The sequence below is a fragment of the Catharus ustulatus genome, chromosome Z, assembly GCF_009819885.2.
Source record: "Catharus ustulatus isolate bCatUst1 chromosome Z, bCatUst1.pri.v2, whole genome shotgun sequence".
In the NCBI taxonomy this organism is placed as follows: Eukaryota; Metazoa; Chordata; class Aves; order Passeriformes; family Turdidae; genus Catharus; species Catharus ustulatus.
The window spans coordinates 1565585-1584899 of NC_046262.2; the positions used below are offsets into that span (position 1 = coordinate 1565585).

A 19315-nucleotide genomic window follows, 5' to 3' on the forward strand; every position below is an offset into this window, starting at 1 on the left:
AGTTATAGGTAAGAAGCAGGGAGAAACAGGGAATTGGACTTGCTGATTCTCATGGGATCCTTCCATTTTGACATATTCCATGATTAGGACAAGGGGTAATGGTTTTAAACTAAAGGAGATATTTAAATTAGGTATTAGGAAGAAACTATTGACTGCAAGGGTGCTGAGGCACTGGCACAGGGTGCCCAGAGAAGCTCTGGCTGCCCCAACCCTGGCAGTGTCCAAGGCCAGGTTGGACAGGGCTTGGAGCAACCTGGGATAGTGGAAGGTGTCCCTGCCCATGGCAGGGGGTTGGAAAGAGGTAATTTTCAAGGTTTCTTCCAACCCAAACCATTATATGATAACTTTCAGAGATGCAGCCTTATTGCAGTTGTTCCTGAAAACATGACCTGTCCTTCATCACTGGTTCAAAGTTTCTAAATATTAGGCAGAACTGCACCTGTAATTTTAACATCTCTGCCTAGGTACTTTCAGCTGCTTAGAAGAGTTTCTCGTATTGTTACAATTCTAAACACTCCAATTTATCCAGATGCTAGTATTGCTATTTTCTGTTGCAGGCAAGTGCACCACCAGACTCACTTTTGTCCTTAAAAAGAAAAATATGGGTCCTGCATTTGCTTCTCTTGGAGAAGAGGCAGTTTTTCACAGCCACACTATGCTGGCTCAACTTCCCCCCAGCCTGCTCAGCATGGATGGCTGTGACATCCCTGTTAGGTTTGGTGAATTCCCTCTGCACACCCAAAGTCCCCTCCAGTAAGCCTCATCAGCTCCCAGGAGGGCATGGAGAAGACAGGAGCATAAGGATGAGGATAAACCCCTGACTTCCAGATGCTGCTTCAAGGGTTCAGACCCATGTGCTGTTAAATCTAATTAATTTGATTTGGAAATCCTACTGAGAAGGAAAGGAGTGTTTCAACTTCTTCAGTTCCTTCCCTTCCTCTCTCTTTCTTCTGTTCCAACAGAAGTTTAGTGATGTGCTGCAAATAATTTAGCTCAGTGCTAATATTCACTGAGTACCCAGTTCATCTCAAGCATTTCGTTTTGTTCCAGCTAGGAATGGCCCTTCAGACCTAAAATAACGTCTTGATATTGTTGTTTCTAATAAACATCCTCTCCTCTCACTGCAAAGCCCTCAGCAAACGGCCCTGAAAGAACAAAAGACATTTCTGTATTGTTTTAAGTTCTCTTCCTTTCTGAAAAACCTCAATTAAAATGGTGAAAAAGCTACTATACTCTGTAATTATGAACTCATTTCTATTCACTCACTCAGCAGGAGAGCTTTGTCCTGTTGACCTCTGGGAACGAGTTTCTAAGGCTCTTCCAAAATTTCACAGCCTTAAAACTGACACATTCATGCCAGCTGTAAAACACCTTCACCTTCACCCAATATAACTTGCAATCTTCAAACCCGGGGTGAGAGCTGCTCCTGTGACTATTTTTATTTGTGAGAGGAGTCTTAGTACTGGCCATGAATGGATTGGCTCTGGAAATAGTGCAACCCTTTCTAGACAGCATGAAAACTCCATGAATATGGGCTGTCAGCTGACTGTAAAGGGTTTTCAAACAAATATCTTGCATGTATGGTTGGGATATTCTTTATCTTCCCAGTACAAGAAGTACCTGGCCCAAAGGGAATGCATCCCAACCTCTTGACTTGCCAATGGAATGTTTGTGGTAAGAAGTGTGGAGACTTCTTTTGGTAAAGCTCCATTGGGGAAACAAGAGAGAAAGCCAATTTTTATAAGAAAGGAAACAGCAGAAAAGAAGATGGTGCCTAAGAGCACAAAATTAGGTAAATATTAATGCAGAGGAGCAGATTTCCACATAAAAGAAATTAATAATGTCACTCAAACACAAGCTATAAAAATAGCTTTAAAATAAGTCCTTTAAATAGGACTACAAATCACACTGCTTTAGAGCCAGTTACCAATCCTCCCATGATTTCATGTGCCTATAACACAACTTAAAACATACATTTATTTTGTCTTTACACTTAGGACCAAATCTATGGGAACACATAAACATCCACAATACAGCCTAGGCACAGCCCATCAAGCAATTTCCCAAAATCCCACTCAACTCCAAAGGCTTGAGTCAGCTCATGTTTAGCCTGAAATGTGCAAAAAGCACCCCAGCCATGCACCTTCTGATAACCACAACAGGATCTCCTCAGACCCCTCCAGTTAAGCCTGCTTCCCTTAGGACGTATCAGATGAATCAAGTGGACCCACCAGCTCTCTGCCTGAAGGAAGAAGATGGTACCTCTTCTGGAAGAAGGTTTAAATTGGTAATGGATTGTGACACTGAGCTAGAGGTTGTAGCCTTTAAGGGGCTCAGGGCTAAACCCTCCCACCTGTGATGAAAACAGTTCTACTGAAACCTATTTATGAAAAAAAAGAAGGGCAAGAAAAGGCTACTACACACCTCACACAGGCTGCTGAGAGACCAGTGACTGGTGTTGAATCCTGCTTGTCAGCAGCACCAAGCCAGTCTGGCTGGTAGACCTCAGAAGTTCAACATTGCCTCTCTCCTACCTTACCTGTCTTTTTTAAAATTCACTGTATGCTTTGTGATTGATGTGTTGAGTTATATTTGGTTTCAAATGAGGAAAAGAAAAACAAGGGTTCAGGTACTTATATTACCATGTAATTTAGGGCTTGGGTTGGAAGGACCTTACAGATAATTTCATTCCAACCGCCCTGCCAAGGGCAGGGACACCTTCCACCATCCCACGGTGCTCCAAGCCCCATCCAACCTGGCGTTGGACACTTCCAGGGATGGGGCAGCCACAGCTTCTCTGACTTCTCCTGTGCCAGGAGCTCACCACCCTCACTGAGAACAATTTCTTCCCAATAGCCCATCCAACCCTGCCCTCTCTGGCAGTGTGAAATCATTCATCTTTGTCCTACCACTACATGTCCTTCTCATGAGAGTCTTAATCCCAGCTGAGACCGGGATGCCCAGTCTGAAGTGTATGAAGTTCTTGCTGAAGAGAGCCCAGAAACAAATCCTAGTCCCAGCACTCCCTCCAGTGTGAGGTGTTTTGGCTCAACTCCTCCCACATCTCTTTGTTTTTCAGACTTCCTTGGCTCTGGTCAACATGGGAAGGCAAAATAAAGCAAGGAAATCTGTTCTCTCTACGATGAACAGGCTAACTTTTCTTATGTGGGGGTGAAGCATCCTCCAAACTTCATTGAACACATCCTCTCTGAGCACAATGGGAAACTGGGCCTCCAGTTCATATCTGGTCAAAGCAGTTATGGACACAAGCAGTGGGATCCAGATGTGACACTGGAGATGCCTTGCAGCATCTTGTTTGGCTTCCAGCCATTTTGCTGCTGGTATCACAAGGTTTGGTGTCTGACAGCTCCTTGCACGCAGTTTGAGACAACCTAGGGCACCTGAAATAGCACCTGTGAACATGGAGGTGAAGTCCAGCAGTCTCTGATAAAAAATGAGGTCTCCCATGTTCCCCCCAAAGTCTTGGACTCTCCACAGCTGTAGAGCCACCACAAACTCCTGCTCCCATTCCATACTGCTCACAAAAATTACAGAATCACACCGTGGTTTGGGTTGGAAGGGACTTTCAAGATCACATTCTTCTATCCCTGCCATAGGCAGGCTGCTCCAAGCCTAGCCTGGAACACTTGTGAAGAGCCATGAGTGACAATACCTCACTGACCTCCAGACCAATCCCTGATATCACACAGTAAAAGGATACCTAGAAAAAAAAAAAACACCTCCATCACAGTCTCCACCACAGCCACACGCTGAAGTTATGTTTTTTTTTTTTTTTTCTGGAGCAATTACTTCACTTTTGGTGAAGCAACATCATAAGACCCTGAGCCTATCCAGCAGGCCACACATTTCTATTGAGGTTTCATAACAGTAACATGCTAGTGATACATAAAGTCTTTCAATCAGTGGCAGAGATGTATAAAAACAACCTGCAAAAGCCTCCTGATGCCATAAAGTCTACTGGCAGCTTGGCTATTTGGTTTAAATTTAGTCTGCAGGACAGGGGTCACTTCAGTCAACAAGGCTGTGAAGGAAAAAAAGGGTATAAAAGGTCTTGTGTTTTTGAGTTTTTATGTAATGACAAAGCTACTCTCAATAGAGAGGTGGCAACCCTGCAGCTGGGAAATGCACCAGGCTTGCTCCTGCCACTGCCTCCTGGCATTAGAAGAAAGGGAACAATGAAAGGAAAGGATAACATTTGCTTAGATGAGTATCTTTTAACCCTTCTGTGTGGCACACAAGGAGGACAGAGCAGATATGGAGAACAGCATCCCCTGACGTCCTGCTCATGAGGACCATGTGCTGTCAAACTCAGAAAGGTTTATCTTTTTCTTGCCATTAGTGCTGAGCCCACAGAGCTCACTGACTTTTACAGAAGTGCTTTATCCTTGCACATGCATAAAATGCAGAATCCTTCTGGTTGCTGCCAGCATCAGGAAAAGAGCTGTGAGCATGGTACCCCTTCTGTGGTGTGCTCTGCCAGCAGGATTGCGGCCACACCACCTGCCCTTGGGGGTGAAGCATGGCTGGGGATATTTTCACTGATACCTCAAAACCTATTTTCACCGACACCCCCCAGCACTCAGTAAGGCTTCAGTGCTGCCCACAATGCCAGAAATGAGAGCAGCTGGGTGAAGAACCTCTACTCAGCCCACCACAGCTTGAGACACAGGTGACAGGCAAAACAAATGCCCCAGTGGATGATGAACACCAACTGCTCCACCTCACTGCTCCTGTGTTTCACATGGAGCATTCAATGATGGGAGGACCCTACATGTGCAGCTCTGGGGATGGTGCTGGGGCAGGTGATGTGCTCTCAGACAAGCTGGCCCAGGAGTGATGCTTGATATAAATCTGGCAGAACTTCAGATGGCTTCTGCAAGAGCTGTTGAATCATCTGTGCCCTGCAGGTACCAGGGCTCAGATTACTGCACAGGGATATCACAGAATCCTAGAATGGGTTCAGTTGGAAAGAACCTTAAAGTTCATCTTACTTGACCCCTGACATGGGCAGGGACACCTTCCTCTGCCCCAGGTTGCTTCAAGACCCATCCCGTGGACATTTCCAGGGATCCAGGGGCAGCTACAGTTTCTCTGGGCACCCTTCACAGTCAAGAATTCCTTCTCAATATGTAATTCCATCCTGCCCTCTGGCAGTTTAAAGCCACTGCCCTGTGTTTAAAGCCCTGTGTTTAAACTGCCTCTGGCAGTTTAAAGCCACAGCCATGCTGTGTCCTGCCATGGTAAAAAGCAGCACAAGGTGTTGATAGAGCCAAAGAACCTCCAGACCTCACCTCCAAGTGCTCCCTCCTGACAAGAAGCTGCCGTGCTGCCCAGCAGCTCCACCCATGGCTGAGTTAGACCAGCTGCACAGTGTCAGGGGGTGGTTTTTTGATCACTTGAGGACTGCTGCTTCAACGGAGAGCCCAGTGCAGGCTTTGTTCTCAACATGCTCCTCTCCCATGGAGTGGAGTCTCCATGCTGTGACCCCTGGCAGAGCCTTCCCCTCCACTCCTGGAAGGAAGAGCAGTAGGGCAGGGTGATGCCACCATGCCTGGTAGGTTGAAAGGACTCCTGCTTGACCCTTCCCATCACAATCTCTGCCCTGCTTCATCATCACCTTACCTAGAGAGCAGCTGCTGAACTAACCTGATCCAAATGACAACAGGTCCTACCCAACAGCCTCACGAGAGGGCATGGGAGTAACTATAAACACAGGGAGGAATGACGTGTGGCCGCACTCCTTCCAGTTCCTCTACCTGTTACTCCTTTGGTGTCAATCAGACCTTTCTCTGACTTCCAGCCTTAATTAAATGGCCAGTTTTATCCACCTTCTGCTTACAGCAGCATGTTTCTTCAGCAGAAACTGCTCTTCTTCCCCTGCTTCTTTTACCCCGGGTACCTCAAGAGCATCTGGATCCGCCCCCAGCCTCTGCCAGGCAAGGTTGAACCAGCTGACATGTGTGAAGTAGCATTTCCTTCTCTGTGCTCTCAAGTTTATTTATCCTTCACTTCCCTGGATGACCCCAGACCCTCTTATTAAAAAACAGAAGGATAAAAAAAGGGTAGAAAAATTCTGGTTTCCATCTTATCTCATCTTAAATCCCCCTTGCTCATGGCTCCATCTCCCTCCAGCACCATGTGGTCCTGCAGCTCCCACCCAACCCTGTATCTTGTCCCTGAATGAGGAGATCTTGCCCTTGAAGGAGCAAGCTGGGCCAAGCTGATTCCTGTGGTGTTTTACGACAGGGTGAAGCGGTAGAGTGCCCTTTATGGTGTTTTGAAAGGAAATTGTACAGGAACAATGTCCTGAGCAGCGTGGCTATTGAAAACCCTTCACAAAAGGAGTTTGTCACAAGAGGAAAAGCAGCTTAATCAGTTGAACTAATCACTGTAGGTGGTTGAGTGTCCCCGAGGGTCTGTAAAATTAAATATAATGGGAAAAGAAATATATCACAGCTTGCCTACGCTCCTCAGTGGAGCCGCCAGCGGATATGGGACGTTCCCTGCCTGGCCCTGAGCCCACTGTGACTATCCTTTGGGCTGTCCCCGGGCAGAACCATCTCCTTGAAAGACCCAGGCCAGGGCCACATGGCTGGGCTGGGATGAGCCCCAGGAGGTTTCTCAGCAGTGGAGGCTCTGACTGGGGAGCTGGGACAGGGATGCCCGCTCTGTGTGCTCACCCCAGATAACCCAGTGCATGGCGTGGGCGCCAGCAGGAGGGTCAGCGGTGCTTACACAACCCTCCTGCTTCAGGAAGAGGAAACCGTCCCTGACAGCCACCCAGGGCTCTCCAGGGAAGGAGGATATTTCTGCCTCCCCCAGCTCTGAATCTAATTAAGTCCAGAAAACACACACACACATACACACACAAAAATAATCCAGACTGTTTTTTCCTGATCATTTAAGTGCAAAGCCAAGTTAACGCTAGGAAGTAAATACAGTCAGACAATGCTAGAGAAAACTTAGGGGCATTTCTCTAATTCTTAAAATCTTTAAGTATCTGGGGCATGCTAAATGAGATGGGGAGGGTTCCTGAGTCTCTTTGCTCCCAACCCTTCCTTCCATGTATGAGCCAGGAGGAACTGTGCAGCCTTTTGCTGCATCTCTCCACACAGGGGATTTCTGTAGGATGGACTTCCCAGGTGCAGAAACACCTCTCTTAAAATCTCATCCAACAGGAGAAGGAGGAGCCAACACAAAGCTCAGTCACAGTTTAAGATGATGTCCTTCACCTGAGGCTGGCTGTGATCCCCAACAGTCCTGGCTGGGACAGGTAGGGCAGCCCCTCATGGCTCTGAGGTGACCAGCAGCAAAGAAGCAGCACGAGAGATTCCCACTTTTTCTACTGAAAAGGATTCAGAGGCCTTTTGCATAAAGTGGATTGATTAACTCTTAGCCTTTTACTCCATCCTCCACAGGACATGGGGCTGCTCTTCTCTCTGCCATCCTTTCCTATTCTTGCCCCCAGACAAGGACCACCAAAAGAACCATGTGGTACCAGCTGGCATCTGTGCACACCCAAGGATTTGCTTTTGGTGGGGTACTCAACCTGTTTTGTCTTTTAAACCCAACAAGATGTTGGATCAATGTGATTTCAATGGTGCAAACTTTAAGACTTCCCTAGCAACCCTTTCTTAGTTTTCATGAGGAAAACTGTCCGATTCCTCAAGTGACACAGAACCATTTCAGTACTGTTAACCAGAAGACCAAGAAGTAGGTACAGCCCCACCTGTCTTAACCTATTGCACCTCCATATGACCCCTGTAAACCCTATCTGAACTGGCAATGTTTTTTTATTGTTCCTACAAGGCTGGGGCAAGCCTCTGTCCATGTATTTCCATGCATTTCCAGGACAGAGGATTAGGTCAGCTGGCTCCTCTATCTCAAACACCTCAGGAGACCATGGGAGTTGGAGGAAACCTGTGCAACACAAAGTCAAATTGCAATGCCTAAAAAAATGGGAGTTTTGGGAACTTTTTTAAAAACAAGGGGCCAAACTCAGAGTCCACCTGCCCAAGGAAATCACATCCCAGCACAGCTTGTGCTCTGCTAGCAGAGAGGCACTGGGTTGGGAAAGGCTGGAGGAGAGGGGTTGAAAAATGGGTCTGTTGTGCCCTGTATCCTACAGTATCTTTCTTCTTGCAGGAGAGGTACTGCCACCACCCAGGAAAACTTCCATGGGGGTGGTTACCACTGAGGGGTCAAACTAAGTGGCCTTTGGGGCCTTTGGACATGGTATGAAAGCACCAGCCTGTGCTGCTCTCCTTCCATGACCCCAGCAAGCAGTGATGCCCTGCACCATCCTCATCAGGAGGTGGCAGTCACACCTCCTGACTCTAAGCCAGCAGAGAAGACACTGGCTGCAGGATTTCTGCCAGGAGAGGTGGGGAAGTTGATACCTCTACTGCTCTGATCATAAACTCCCTGCAGGAAGGACCTCACCACCTCCTGTAGGCTTTTACAGCACTGTGCAACCAAACCCTCCAGCAGATGTGTTGACTGCTGTTATGGAAAATGTGCTCAGTTTTTTTAATGACACCTAATTTGCTCTTCATACCTATCTTATGCAACAAATGAAGCATGCATCCATGGAAAATCATAGGATCCCAGAATGATTTGGCTTGGAAGGGACCTTGAAGACCATTCAGCTCCAGAAGCAGGGACCTCTTCCACTAGGCCGGGTTACTCAGAGCCCCATCCAAAGTGGCCTTGAACATTTCCAAGGATGGGGAAACAGAAACTTAAAAAAATGACCGGGGAACATAAAAACGTAGAACCCACGCAAGGAGAGATCTATGGGTCACTCCCTTGGGGTTTCTTCTCCTGAAGGTAGCAAAAGGTGTGTGGCAGAGACCTCAGGGTAGGTGAGCTGTGCTCTTCCACGACACCGAGAAAGCATTTCCTGAGGAAAGGTGACAGGAAGGAAGTAGGGACAGGCACTATTTATAGCAGGGCCGGACATCAGCGCTGTTCTGCATGAGAAACAAAAGGTGCTTCACTAGCCCAACACGTGTCCCCATTGGAATGTCACCATCAGGGAGGCCAGAGAAACCCACACAGGCTCTGGGATGGAATCACTACCATTTGTAAGATCAGCTGGGAAAAAAAAAAAGAGGCAGCTTTCTGGGTACCAATGTGCTCTATCAGAATTTTTGGTAGCAGCTGTATTGTATAAAGCTCCAGCCAAGCCCAAGGTCACCCAAAACCAGGCAAGGCCAGCTGGACCTGTGACTTGAGCAGATGTCAAACTGAGGGTTGACACCTTGTCCCAAGCTGGATGGCCACTTGTGAGGGTGACTCCTGTACCTGGCAGGAGGATGCCCTCCATGGTCACCAGGGATTTGTCAGCCTTGGATGAGCCAAGTTCTGGGCAAGGAGAACCTGTGCACTCCATACAGGCATTACTTGTAGGGCCCAGGGTGCTGCTTCAGGACCTACCACTTCAGGAGAAGAGGAAAAGCTGCCCCATGACAACCAGACCAAGGTGTGCCTAGGACTTTGGGCTCACACCTGCTTCTAACCAACTCAGCAGAACAACCTCTTCTCTTCTTGCAAATCCACTGCATCTCATCCTTGACTGCTATCAATCCTTTCTAGGAAACCAGACCTTCCTCCCTTGGGTCCAGCCATTCAGAGCTGTTTTCCAGCCCCTTCCCAGCCCATGCACCACCAAATGCATGGCTGCTAGGCTTCTCCTAAGCCTCACTGCCTCTGATGCCTCATCCACACTCTTAAAATTTTGACTCTCTCTATATTGAGATGAGGTTTTAAACAAAAAGCCCATTACTCCAGACTGTTTTGCTTAACATAAAACCTCACCCTGAGCAATTTTTATATCACCTGTGTGGCTCCACCAGCTCCGGAATGGAGCTTTTCTGCCCCAGAATGATGCCTGGGACATTAAGATAACAGCACTGCAATAAAGTGTAAACAGCTTTGTAGTCTGTTTTCTGATACCATCTGTGTTTTTTCCAGCTCCCTTTTCTTCCCTCCTATTCCTGCCCTTTTCTTCCCCTACTTCTGTCATGCTTTCTGCAAGAAATTAACATTCTGAGAGCTAACTCACTGCTAGAAATCAATTTTAAGGAGCAAGTGCTCTCTTGGAGCAACTCAAGTGACACTAAAAGGACTAAGCTTTCCCTCCAAGTCCCAAATGCACTACAGATACAAGGGGATGCTGAAAACCAGCAAAACAAGTGGCACGGGGGGATGGAGGCTGCTGAGGTTTCATGGTGAAGGAAGGGGATGGGAACCATGCCTTTTCCTTTTAAATAATTACTTAAAAACTTTTTCACTCCAACTCCCTCTACTCAGACTTCTTAGCTTTTTGAAATTGAAATAAATGTCATTTTCTGGCTACGCTTTGACAGCACTGTGGAGGACTTGGGCAGAACTGCATACCCTCTTCTCCTTTCATTTTATTTCATTTGTGACTGCTTAGGCTGAAATGACCCCATGGTCTCCTCTGGAATGATGCTGGATCAATTGAATTTTAAGGCTTTTTTCTCTTCTCCTAGGACATTATCCCAGTGCTACTTGGCCGGGGCTGTATCTCACCCTGTGATCTTCCAACCCCAGCCCAAGGCAGTTTCTTTTGCTATCTCTCCTTGCCATCTGTGCATGAGGCAGGGATGCCCTGGGGGGCTGAATGCTTCTGTCTGCTGATGGCTTATCTGAAGGGACCAGAAAGAAAAAAGAAACAGAAATGAACATCTGGTGTGTTCCCTCCCATCCTTCTAACTGGCAAATTTTTTTGGATGAGAGGGAAGAACCAGCACAGGGTTCCATGGTTCATCACAGCCTTGGGCATGGGGCAGAAGCCCTCTTGGCCCTGAGGGTCTCCTCTCCCAAAGTATCAAGCACTCTTTGTATGGCAGAGGAAGACCAGAGACAGGAACAGAACTCCCTAAACTCCACTGTGGTTCCTCAGAGGAGCCCAGCCCACTGCTCCAATTAAGCCCACCCAGCTTAGTCTTGCAACACACAAGACTCGGTTATAACCATGTTCTGGTGATCACAGGGCTGAAACCCAGCTGAAATAAGACCTTTTACCACCCAACCCCAATCACAAGACTAGACTGGCTTTCGAATTGTATACAGCTAAAAACGAGGGAGTTCCCAAAAGGAGAGGAAATGGAGTTTGCTGCTGGCAAACCATCCTGCCCACAGAAGAATGTTTCTAGGTTGCCTGAGAAACCCTTTTTTAGTCCCTCAGTGAAGTTTAGGAAAATCAAACCACACAGAGTTAACTGCATCATAGCTGTTCACGAGACAAGCAGTGATGGTGAGGTTTGAGGACACATTCCAAGGTGTTTGCAGGACTTCCCCAAAAATGCCCCCTGTGACAGCTCAGGCACAGACTGCAGTTTATTCTAGGAGAAATCACTGGTCACTTTTTCTCCTGTTCAATCATCTTTCAAAGTCGTGGTTTTAAAACTGCTTTATTGCCCCGGGTATGCTGTCTCAAGCTGGAGCAGAACAAGTCAGCAGAAATAAAGCTGCATGCACAACTGACTCCCTTATTCCTCACTTCTTTTCACATTTAACCATAGTCATGATTCCTATCAAGGACTTTAGATGCCCTCATATAATTTAATATGCATTTTACACAATTAAATATCCAATAAATTTGATTAAATTAACTCAGTGGACTGAAATCACCAATGTCACACGAATGTGGCTGCTTGCACAGCACATCACCTCCTTCCCACAGACACCTGAGGCTGGCTGTGACCCCCTCTTAACCAAACCACACCCACTTTCCAACTCTGAAACCCAGCAAGTTTTGATTTTTAATAGAAGAAGAGGAAGCAAAGCCCAAGGACACCAACTTTTATAGACAAGAGATTTCCAGCTGTCTCTTGGAGTACAAGTGGAGGGATCTGGCGATGCAGGAATAAGTAAAAGGGGAAGAGAAGGTCCTTAAGATTCTCCTGGATCAATGCAGGATGCATCCCAAAATATTTTCAGGATATTAGTGTTGAATTAAGAGTTTATGCATTAACACTGCTGAACAGCAGAACTGTCCAAAAAGTCCCCACGAGGCAGTTGAGAAAGATGTGCAATGAAGGAGAGATAATTAAAAACCCCCCAAACACTAAAGAGGTTTCACCTACCTCCGATCGTTTCTCCTCCTTCTGAACAGTTTTTTGGTGTGTGCGATTTCAGCTTCATGAGGCAATGGATGGTAACCCTGTAAAACAGAAGGAAAAGCACCATCAGCTCCAGGAGGCATCAACATAGAAGGGGTGAGAGTGTGAAAGAGTTGTACACCCAGCAAGTGAGCGTGGTAAAAGAAACAGCTTCCCTCCAAACATCCTTACAACATCCCATGCCCTACATCTGAAAATCCACAGATGTGTTGTACCCTCTCAGGGCCATTGCAAGGAGCAGGGAATGAAGGTATCTGCAATTTCTGGGCAAATGAATGGATCCCATATGTACAAATCCCATATAAACGATGGACAAGGAATTCATCCACTTCACACCTGACACATTGCTGTACCTAAGCCATCCACTATCCTTGGGCTGTTTGTGCATTTAACCAAAACCCAGCTGAAAAAATGTCTGTAAAAGAAGATGCTCAGCAGCATTTTGGGGATACCTTGGGAAAACAATAGGAGCCACAACTGGTAGTTCTCCTGGGGCTGTGCCCTCACCCCAGTAGGAAGGGAACAACCACATCAGGGGCACCTCACTGAGCCTGCCCACCACGAATGAGTCAGCCCATGCCACCCCTGCAGCAAGGACAGGTGGGATCCACCTTACAGCAAACAACTGAGGTGGAAAGGATGGTAAATCATGTGCCCAACACCAAGATGAAGGAGGGCAGATTTAGATGAGATACTAGGAAGAAATTTTTTACTAGTAATTAGGAAGAAAGCCTTTACTGTGAGGGTGCTGAGGCCCTGGCACAGGGTTGCCCAGAGCAGCTGTGGCTGCCCCTGGATCCCTGGAGTGTCCAAGGCCAGATTGGACAGGGCTTGGAGCAGCCTGGGACAGTGGAAGGTGTCCCTGCCCATGGCAGGGCGGTTGGAATGAGATGACCTTAAAGTCCCTTCCCACCCAAACCAAGCTAGGACTCTATGATTCCAAGACAAGGCAGTGGCAGAGCTGTGTGTAATTCCAGCTGCTGCCTTTCCAGTGCCCTCTTTCCACTGAAGGTGCCGACTCTGACGTGGTCTGTTCATCTGATAAGGGGGCTGCTGTATTTACCATCCTACTATGGGCATGATGAGGCTTTGTTAATGCTCACACAGAGCTCTGAGGTTCCTGGATGAAAGGCTCTACGTAAGTGCAAAGTATTATTTATTTCCCAGGGACCACAGAGCTGTCATAACCATAATGAATTTTATTTATGCAGTATTGTCGTTCCCCAGCTGGCAATAAAAGCCCTGTAAAAGTTGCTCCTTTTATTTCCATCACCATCTATCTCAGCCTGGAGCTCCAGCACTGCTGGGAATCACCACATGCGAGGGGCCATGAGGGAGCAGCCTGGGCAAGGGCAAGGGCTGGGTGGGGATGTGCCTCATCCAGCAGCAGCTTTGTGACATTGGCATGACAACATAACACACTGACTTCAGAAAAAAAGTCCCTCTCTCTCTGTGTTAAGAACCTTTGGAAACTACAGCTGATTTCAGCAGCAGTTACTGAGATAGTAGCATTTCGAGTTTCTCTGGTGGAAGATGTACTGGAGGAGAAAGGTTCCTGAGGATGATGAAAAATCTAGGCCAGAGAAGGTACCACCACCAAGCTGAGGACAGACAGGATTTATTGTCAGCATCCATCCTGACCACTGCAAAAAGTCTGGAGAAACTGCTGTTGCATGGCAGCTGGAGCCTTCTTATTTGGAGAGCTTTGCTCCTCCGGACTTCCAAGCCATAAGGAACTCACCAAGCCAAAATATAAAGCTGTTAGAAAAAGCTCCAAAAGGAGAGTTATAATGAAGGTGGGGGTCTGGAGGGGCCCCATGAGAAAGTGTCTGAGGTCACTGTGCTTGCTCAGCCTCAAGAAGAGGAACTGAGGCCAGACCTCACTGGGATCTGCAGCTCCTCCCAGGGGACAGCTCTGATCTCTGCTCCCTGTGACAGGGACAGCACCCAGGGAATGGCTGCAGCTGTGCCAGGGAGGTTTAGGTTGGATTTCAGGAAAGGTTCTTCCCCCCAGAGAGTGCTGGCACTGCCCAGGCTCCCCAGGGAATGGGCACAGCCCCGAGGCTGCCAGAGCTCCAGGAGAGTTTGGACACTGCTCCAGGGATGCTCAGGGGGGATTATTGGGGTGAATATGCAGGGAGAGGGGCTGGGCTGGATGATGTGGATGGCTTCCAACTCAGAAAAGCCTAGAATTCCATGATTCTGTGATAGCTTAGAATCCCAGAATCCCACAATGGTTCAGATTGGAAAGAACCTTAAAGATCATCCAGTTCCAACCCACCTGCCCCAGGCAGGGACCTTCCACCAGACCAGGGTGCTCAGACTGAAACTTCTTCACTGCTGAGGGCTGTGGTTTGAGTGTTCCTCATCACTCACTTTCCCAATCACTCATTTTCACTGAATGCATAGAGGGAGCTTGAGATCTCTGTTCCTTTGAAAAATTACTTGAAATTGGCCAACAGATACCAAACTGAGTGAAAAAAGGAGGGGAAGGAGGAGACACAGTCCAATCCCATCACCAGAGCTAGTTTAGGAAATTAGGCTAAAAATAGTACAATAATTAGTGAGGTTGTTTCTAAATGTTGTACTACCACAGCAGGCTAATGCTTGGGGTGTTTTTAAGAATTTAAGCTGCATAACTGACACATGTGCAAATACAATTACCTCGGAAAAATGAAACTATCTCCACTCCACACAAGGACCAATTTCCTCTAGTGAAGACCTCATTAAAACCTCAGGAGCTGCCTTTCTGCTCTTTCCAACTAGAAACCATATGTACAGTGGTGCATTCCTGCATGTCCTCCTTGCACAGAATTCCTGTGCTTCCTCAGACCTCTACCCACCAGCAGCTGACGTCAACGGGATCAGAGATGAATTAATTACATTGGAATAAGTTCCTAATCCAAGGAGCACTCCTGGATACTGCCTGTGCTTGAACAGAGAACTTAGTGTCCCCATTTACGAAAATCAAACATCTCCTTTCTCCAGCTGAGCAGTTCCCTTCCTCAGTCCTGGTCGCGAGACAATGTTTTGGAAAAAAACAGTCACCGATCCCTACTCTTGTCTATTTTGGTGCCTAAACAAAGCTAAATTTGGAAGGGAGAAAAGTTGATTTTTTTTTTTTTTTGTGGATGCAGTAAGCTGATGTAAAAGGAAATATCAGCAAATTGCAAGTAGGGCGGAGTGGCTGGAGAAGACCAAAGGTGATGGGTGGGCGGGGATAGAATCCCAAGGGCATGGTGAGAGCTTTGATAACGCAGCTCTTGTCTCGAGGCTGCTGCCCACATGGGTTATGCAGGACAGCCATGGTAGTGTCTTCAGAAATGCTCCTTCTGAAGACAAAACCCCTGAGCACAGACAAAGGCAGAAAACCACCCTCTGCTCTGCAGTGGGTCTACAAGAGGGATGGGTTTTTCAACTGCTTTGGCCAGAAACACCTTCAAACTCAGGTGTTCATGGTCTTCATAGGCAGGTTTGCAACTCCTCAGTGGGCAGCAAAATCACATTTGGTCTCCTTCCCACATGGGTTTTATCTTGATATTTATTCACAGGTGGCTGGAGAAGGTAACAAACCAGTATTTCAGTGCTGCTGGTTCTGAAAGCCACAGGAAAAGCAAAGCACAAGGAGCCCATGGTCACAGGAAGGATTGCTAATAGGGCTGATTTTCAGTTTTGGAGCTAAACACTCTGTGGTTTGCATGGTGGGAAGCTTGGAGCAGAACCTGAGATACCCATGGGACTTCTAATGCACATATGTTCCAATTTAAATCATAAACATACATGCTCTAACAAGAAGGGCCAAAAGCTCTGGAAAAGAAGGGCTGTTCAGGAATGGTCTGCCCTCTGGGCCAGTCCCCAGGAGATCAGCTGCGTTGTGACGTGCACACACATTTTTAGATTTTTTTGGGAAAACAACTCTTGGAGAAGGTGATGTCTGGCAAGCTCAGGCAACTGTCATATGGCCAGCTAGGGAAATCTGTCATCTACTGGAAATGCTGCAAACAGAGGCCACAGGCAGCACGTTTGAAGGCCACGTGCTCTCTCTTTGTGCTTTACCTTCCTCATGAAGGTGTCTGTCCAACCTTCATCCCTGTCCACCTGCCTGTGGAAATCCAAAAAGCTGCTCCCCACACACATTTACATCAAAGCTTAATGAAAGAACAAATAAAAAGCTTTCAAGATCTCACTGGCATTCGGCAGCAACCCAAGAGCCTCCACCTCCTTCCTCACTGATACCTGCCTCCCCCAGCAACACTGCTGTGCTGATCCCACCCCACACCCCAGCCCAGTAACCCGCGGGATTCTGGCTTGGGAGGGACATGAGGAAGAGAGGCAGGAACAGAGGAGGGAAATCGTTGGGTTTATTGCTACCCTCCTACAAAAAAGGCTTTGCTATGATTTTTCTCATGCCTCATTCTCATGCAGCAAGATCATCTGAAAAAGTTGGAGGAGGGCACCCACCAGCTTTGCCTGTTTTGCTGGGGATGGTAAATTTTGGGTTGGAAGGGACCTTAAAGACCATCTAGTTCCAGCCAGAATCCCCCCAGCCCTGCTACCCACGCTGGGGGATCAGCCCAGGTCACGGGGGGTTCAGGGCTGGGACAGGTCCAGCCTCTCTTCCATGAACAACCCCAAGTCACAATTTGGTAAGAAGGAATGAGGCAGAGCTTTTTGCTGCCACTGATTCTTCTGTGACTACCCTGAGGCAGCAAATCACAGCAACTCCTCTGGCATCCGAAAACAACAGCCTGACAAAAGAGACAGTCCTATCTGGGACCAACCTGCACCCTCCCTCCTCCTCCACTGCAGCATTCCCAAGTGCAGCTGTTGCCTGAGGTGGCTGAACTCGTGGGTGTTTCACAAAGATTCGAGGGGCTTCTAGGGGTTTGGGTTCATTGCTTCATCCGTGTGGTTTTACAGCCTTTCAGATGTGAAACCTCAGGCCACAAAGCAACTGCCTTCACTCATAACAACGTATTCCACCTCTTTCACAGACATTCCCAGGCAGCAGAAGCACCCCCAGCCTGTGATCGCGGAACAGGTGAAGACACCTGAATAGGAAACAGTAACACAGAAACCCTGAGTGTGAACAGAAGGCTGAGAAAAGCACTGGACTGATGGAAAAAAACAACACTCAGGTGATGAGAGAAGGAAGTGATCCAGCCACAGTGTGGGATCAGTCCCGCTGGAGCTTTATCTCAAGAGCCTTTTGTGCCCTCAAGAAACATCCGCCCTTGCTTATCTTAAACAAATGGTTGCAGAAGGTCTGAACTGAACAAACAGGTTATTAGGCCTGAGGTAGGAGCTGGGAGTTTCGCTCGATTTTATTGCACACAAAGTTCAGGGTGGGATTTATTTCTGGGGGAGTGGGAAGGGTGAGGTGGGGCTGGAATCATCAAGGGTGCCCTATCTGACGGTGAAAAGAGAACAACAGAAATGCCAAGGCTGGAGGGAGCGTAAAAACCTAAAAACATTGTGGTTCCTGAAATGATCAGCAGAAACCCACCCAGTGAATTGCAACTCCCTGCAACAAGGTTTCCATCTGCCTACAGGATGGATTGTCCAAGGCAGGGAAGTCCAGGACAGCACAGAGCTGCAGATATATTTAACTTTTATTGTGCCAGTCCCATAATCATGGTGCCTATGGGGTTGAATGTGCCAATATGTTCAGTACAACCATCCCAGCCAGCACCTTGCACGTAAAAAACATGGCAAAAGTGCCACTGGCAGCATCCCCATCACCTCTATTCACCCAAGGCTGGCACTTCTGCTGGAGGTGATTCTGATGGAAGGTGTCCCACCCCATGGCAGGGGGTGAAAACAGATGAGTTTTATGGTCCCTTCCAATCCAAACCATTTCTCTTAGTCCATGATCTAGTGATACATGAGTATCTGTTAAGTCCTGCGGGCATTTCCAGCAGAGCTCTCTCCTCAGAGGCCACTTGCCTCTTCCTCTTCCAGAAAATTCCCATGGCTCTGGTCTGCCACCCACTAGGGGAATTTTTTACATCTTGGAAGAAGAGAGCTGAGGCACAAACCAAAGCCTTGACCCGGTCTGGAGGCCATGGAAGGACACCAAACACTGTCAGGAAGCCACACAGAAATTATTTCCTCTCTGTTAAAATCTAAGTGATAAATCTGTTCCTTTAAATTGCAAGCTATTCATATTTTCCTGTAAGGTGCTAACAATAAGAGTTGTTTCTTAATAAGTAAGCAGTTGGTGCTCAACATCTAAGGAATAGAAAGTGCAACAATTTTGCAAAATACTCCCTGTGCAAGACAAAAGGCAGATAAACCCTTGCAGTACTTGATGGTTGTGGCTCTACCATTCCTTCCTCACCCACAACACAGCACATGTGGGTCCTGCCAACACTCTTCAACCTCAATGATTGGAGCCAGGGCTAAATTAAACTACAGGACTGACAAAGAAATTAATTTTCAGCCATCTAGGAGCCAGAAAAGGAGCAAAACTCTCTGGGTTTTGCCACTACTGATCTAAGAAGTTATGTGGTGGAGAAGAGATGGTCTGTGGAACCTTGACAGTAGGATGTGCTGGCCTGATGAATCATGGCATGGTGCAACATGCTCAGAGAGGGCTCCAGGAACATTTGGATAACATTGTCAGGCACAGGGTGGGATTCTTAAACCTGTCCTGTGCAGGGCCAGGAGTTGGACTTCAACCATCCTTATGGGTCCCCTCTAGCTCAGGTCATTGTATGGTTCTGAGATTCTGAGTAGTTCCATGATTCTGAGTACAGTAATTTCACGATTATAAGCCGCACCATTTTGACTAAAATTTTGGTCCGAACCCAAAGTGCGGCTTATAATCAGGTGCGGCTTATATATGGACAGAGAACGAAAAGTTGCTGTTTTAGTTTGGAGGACAGGTGTCTGCTGAGAAAGGCAGGAGCTTCTCTTTGAAATGGAGAATGTAAACCCCCTCCCTCCAAATTATTATAATTTTGAAATCAAGGGGCTTTCAGGCAAAAATATGGGAATTAGGAATAACAGTTCTTTACTAGGGAAATTAAAATAGAAATACAGCACTACAAAGAAACAAACTCCAAACCCTGACAAAGTCAGAGTACAACCTGACACCGTCAGGCAGGGTGTTGCTAGCAGTCCCATTAAATGGTGATTGC

General features: G+C 47.3%; 1 protein-coding gene across 4 annotated transcripts in view; it reads right to left on the reverse strand.

Moving 5' to 3' along the window:
• CTIF (cap binding complex dependent translation initiation factor) overlaps positions 1-19315 on the reverse strand; it is a 141279-nt gene that overhangs the window by 51247 nt on the left and 70717 nt on the right. For all 4 annotated transcript variants that reach the window (XM_033085921.2, XM_033085919.2, XM_033085918.2 and 1 more), the window contains one exon: positions 12138-12214. In XM_033085921.2, coding sequence (XP_032941812.1) covers positions 12138-12214 — 77 coding nt within the window. The remainder of the gene's footprint in view (positions 1-12137; positions 12215-19315) is intronic.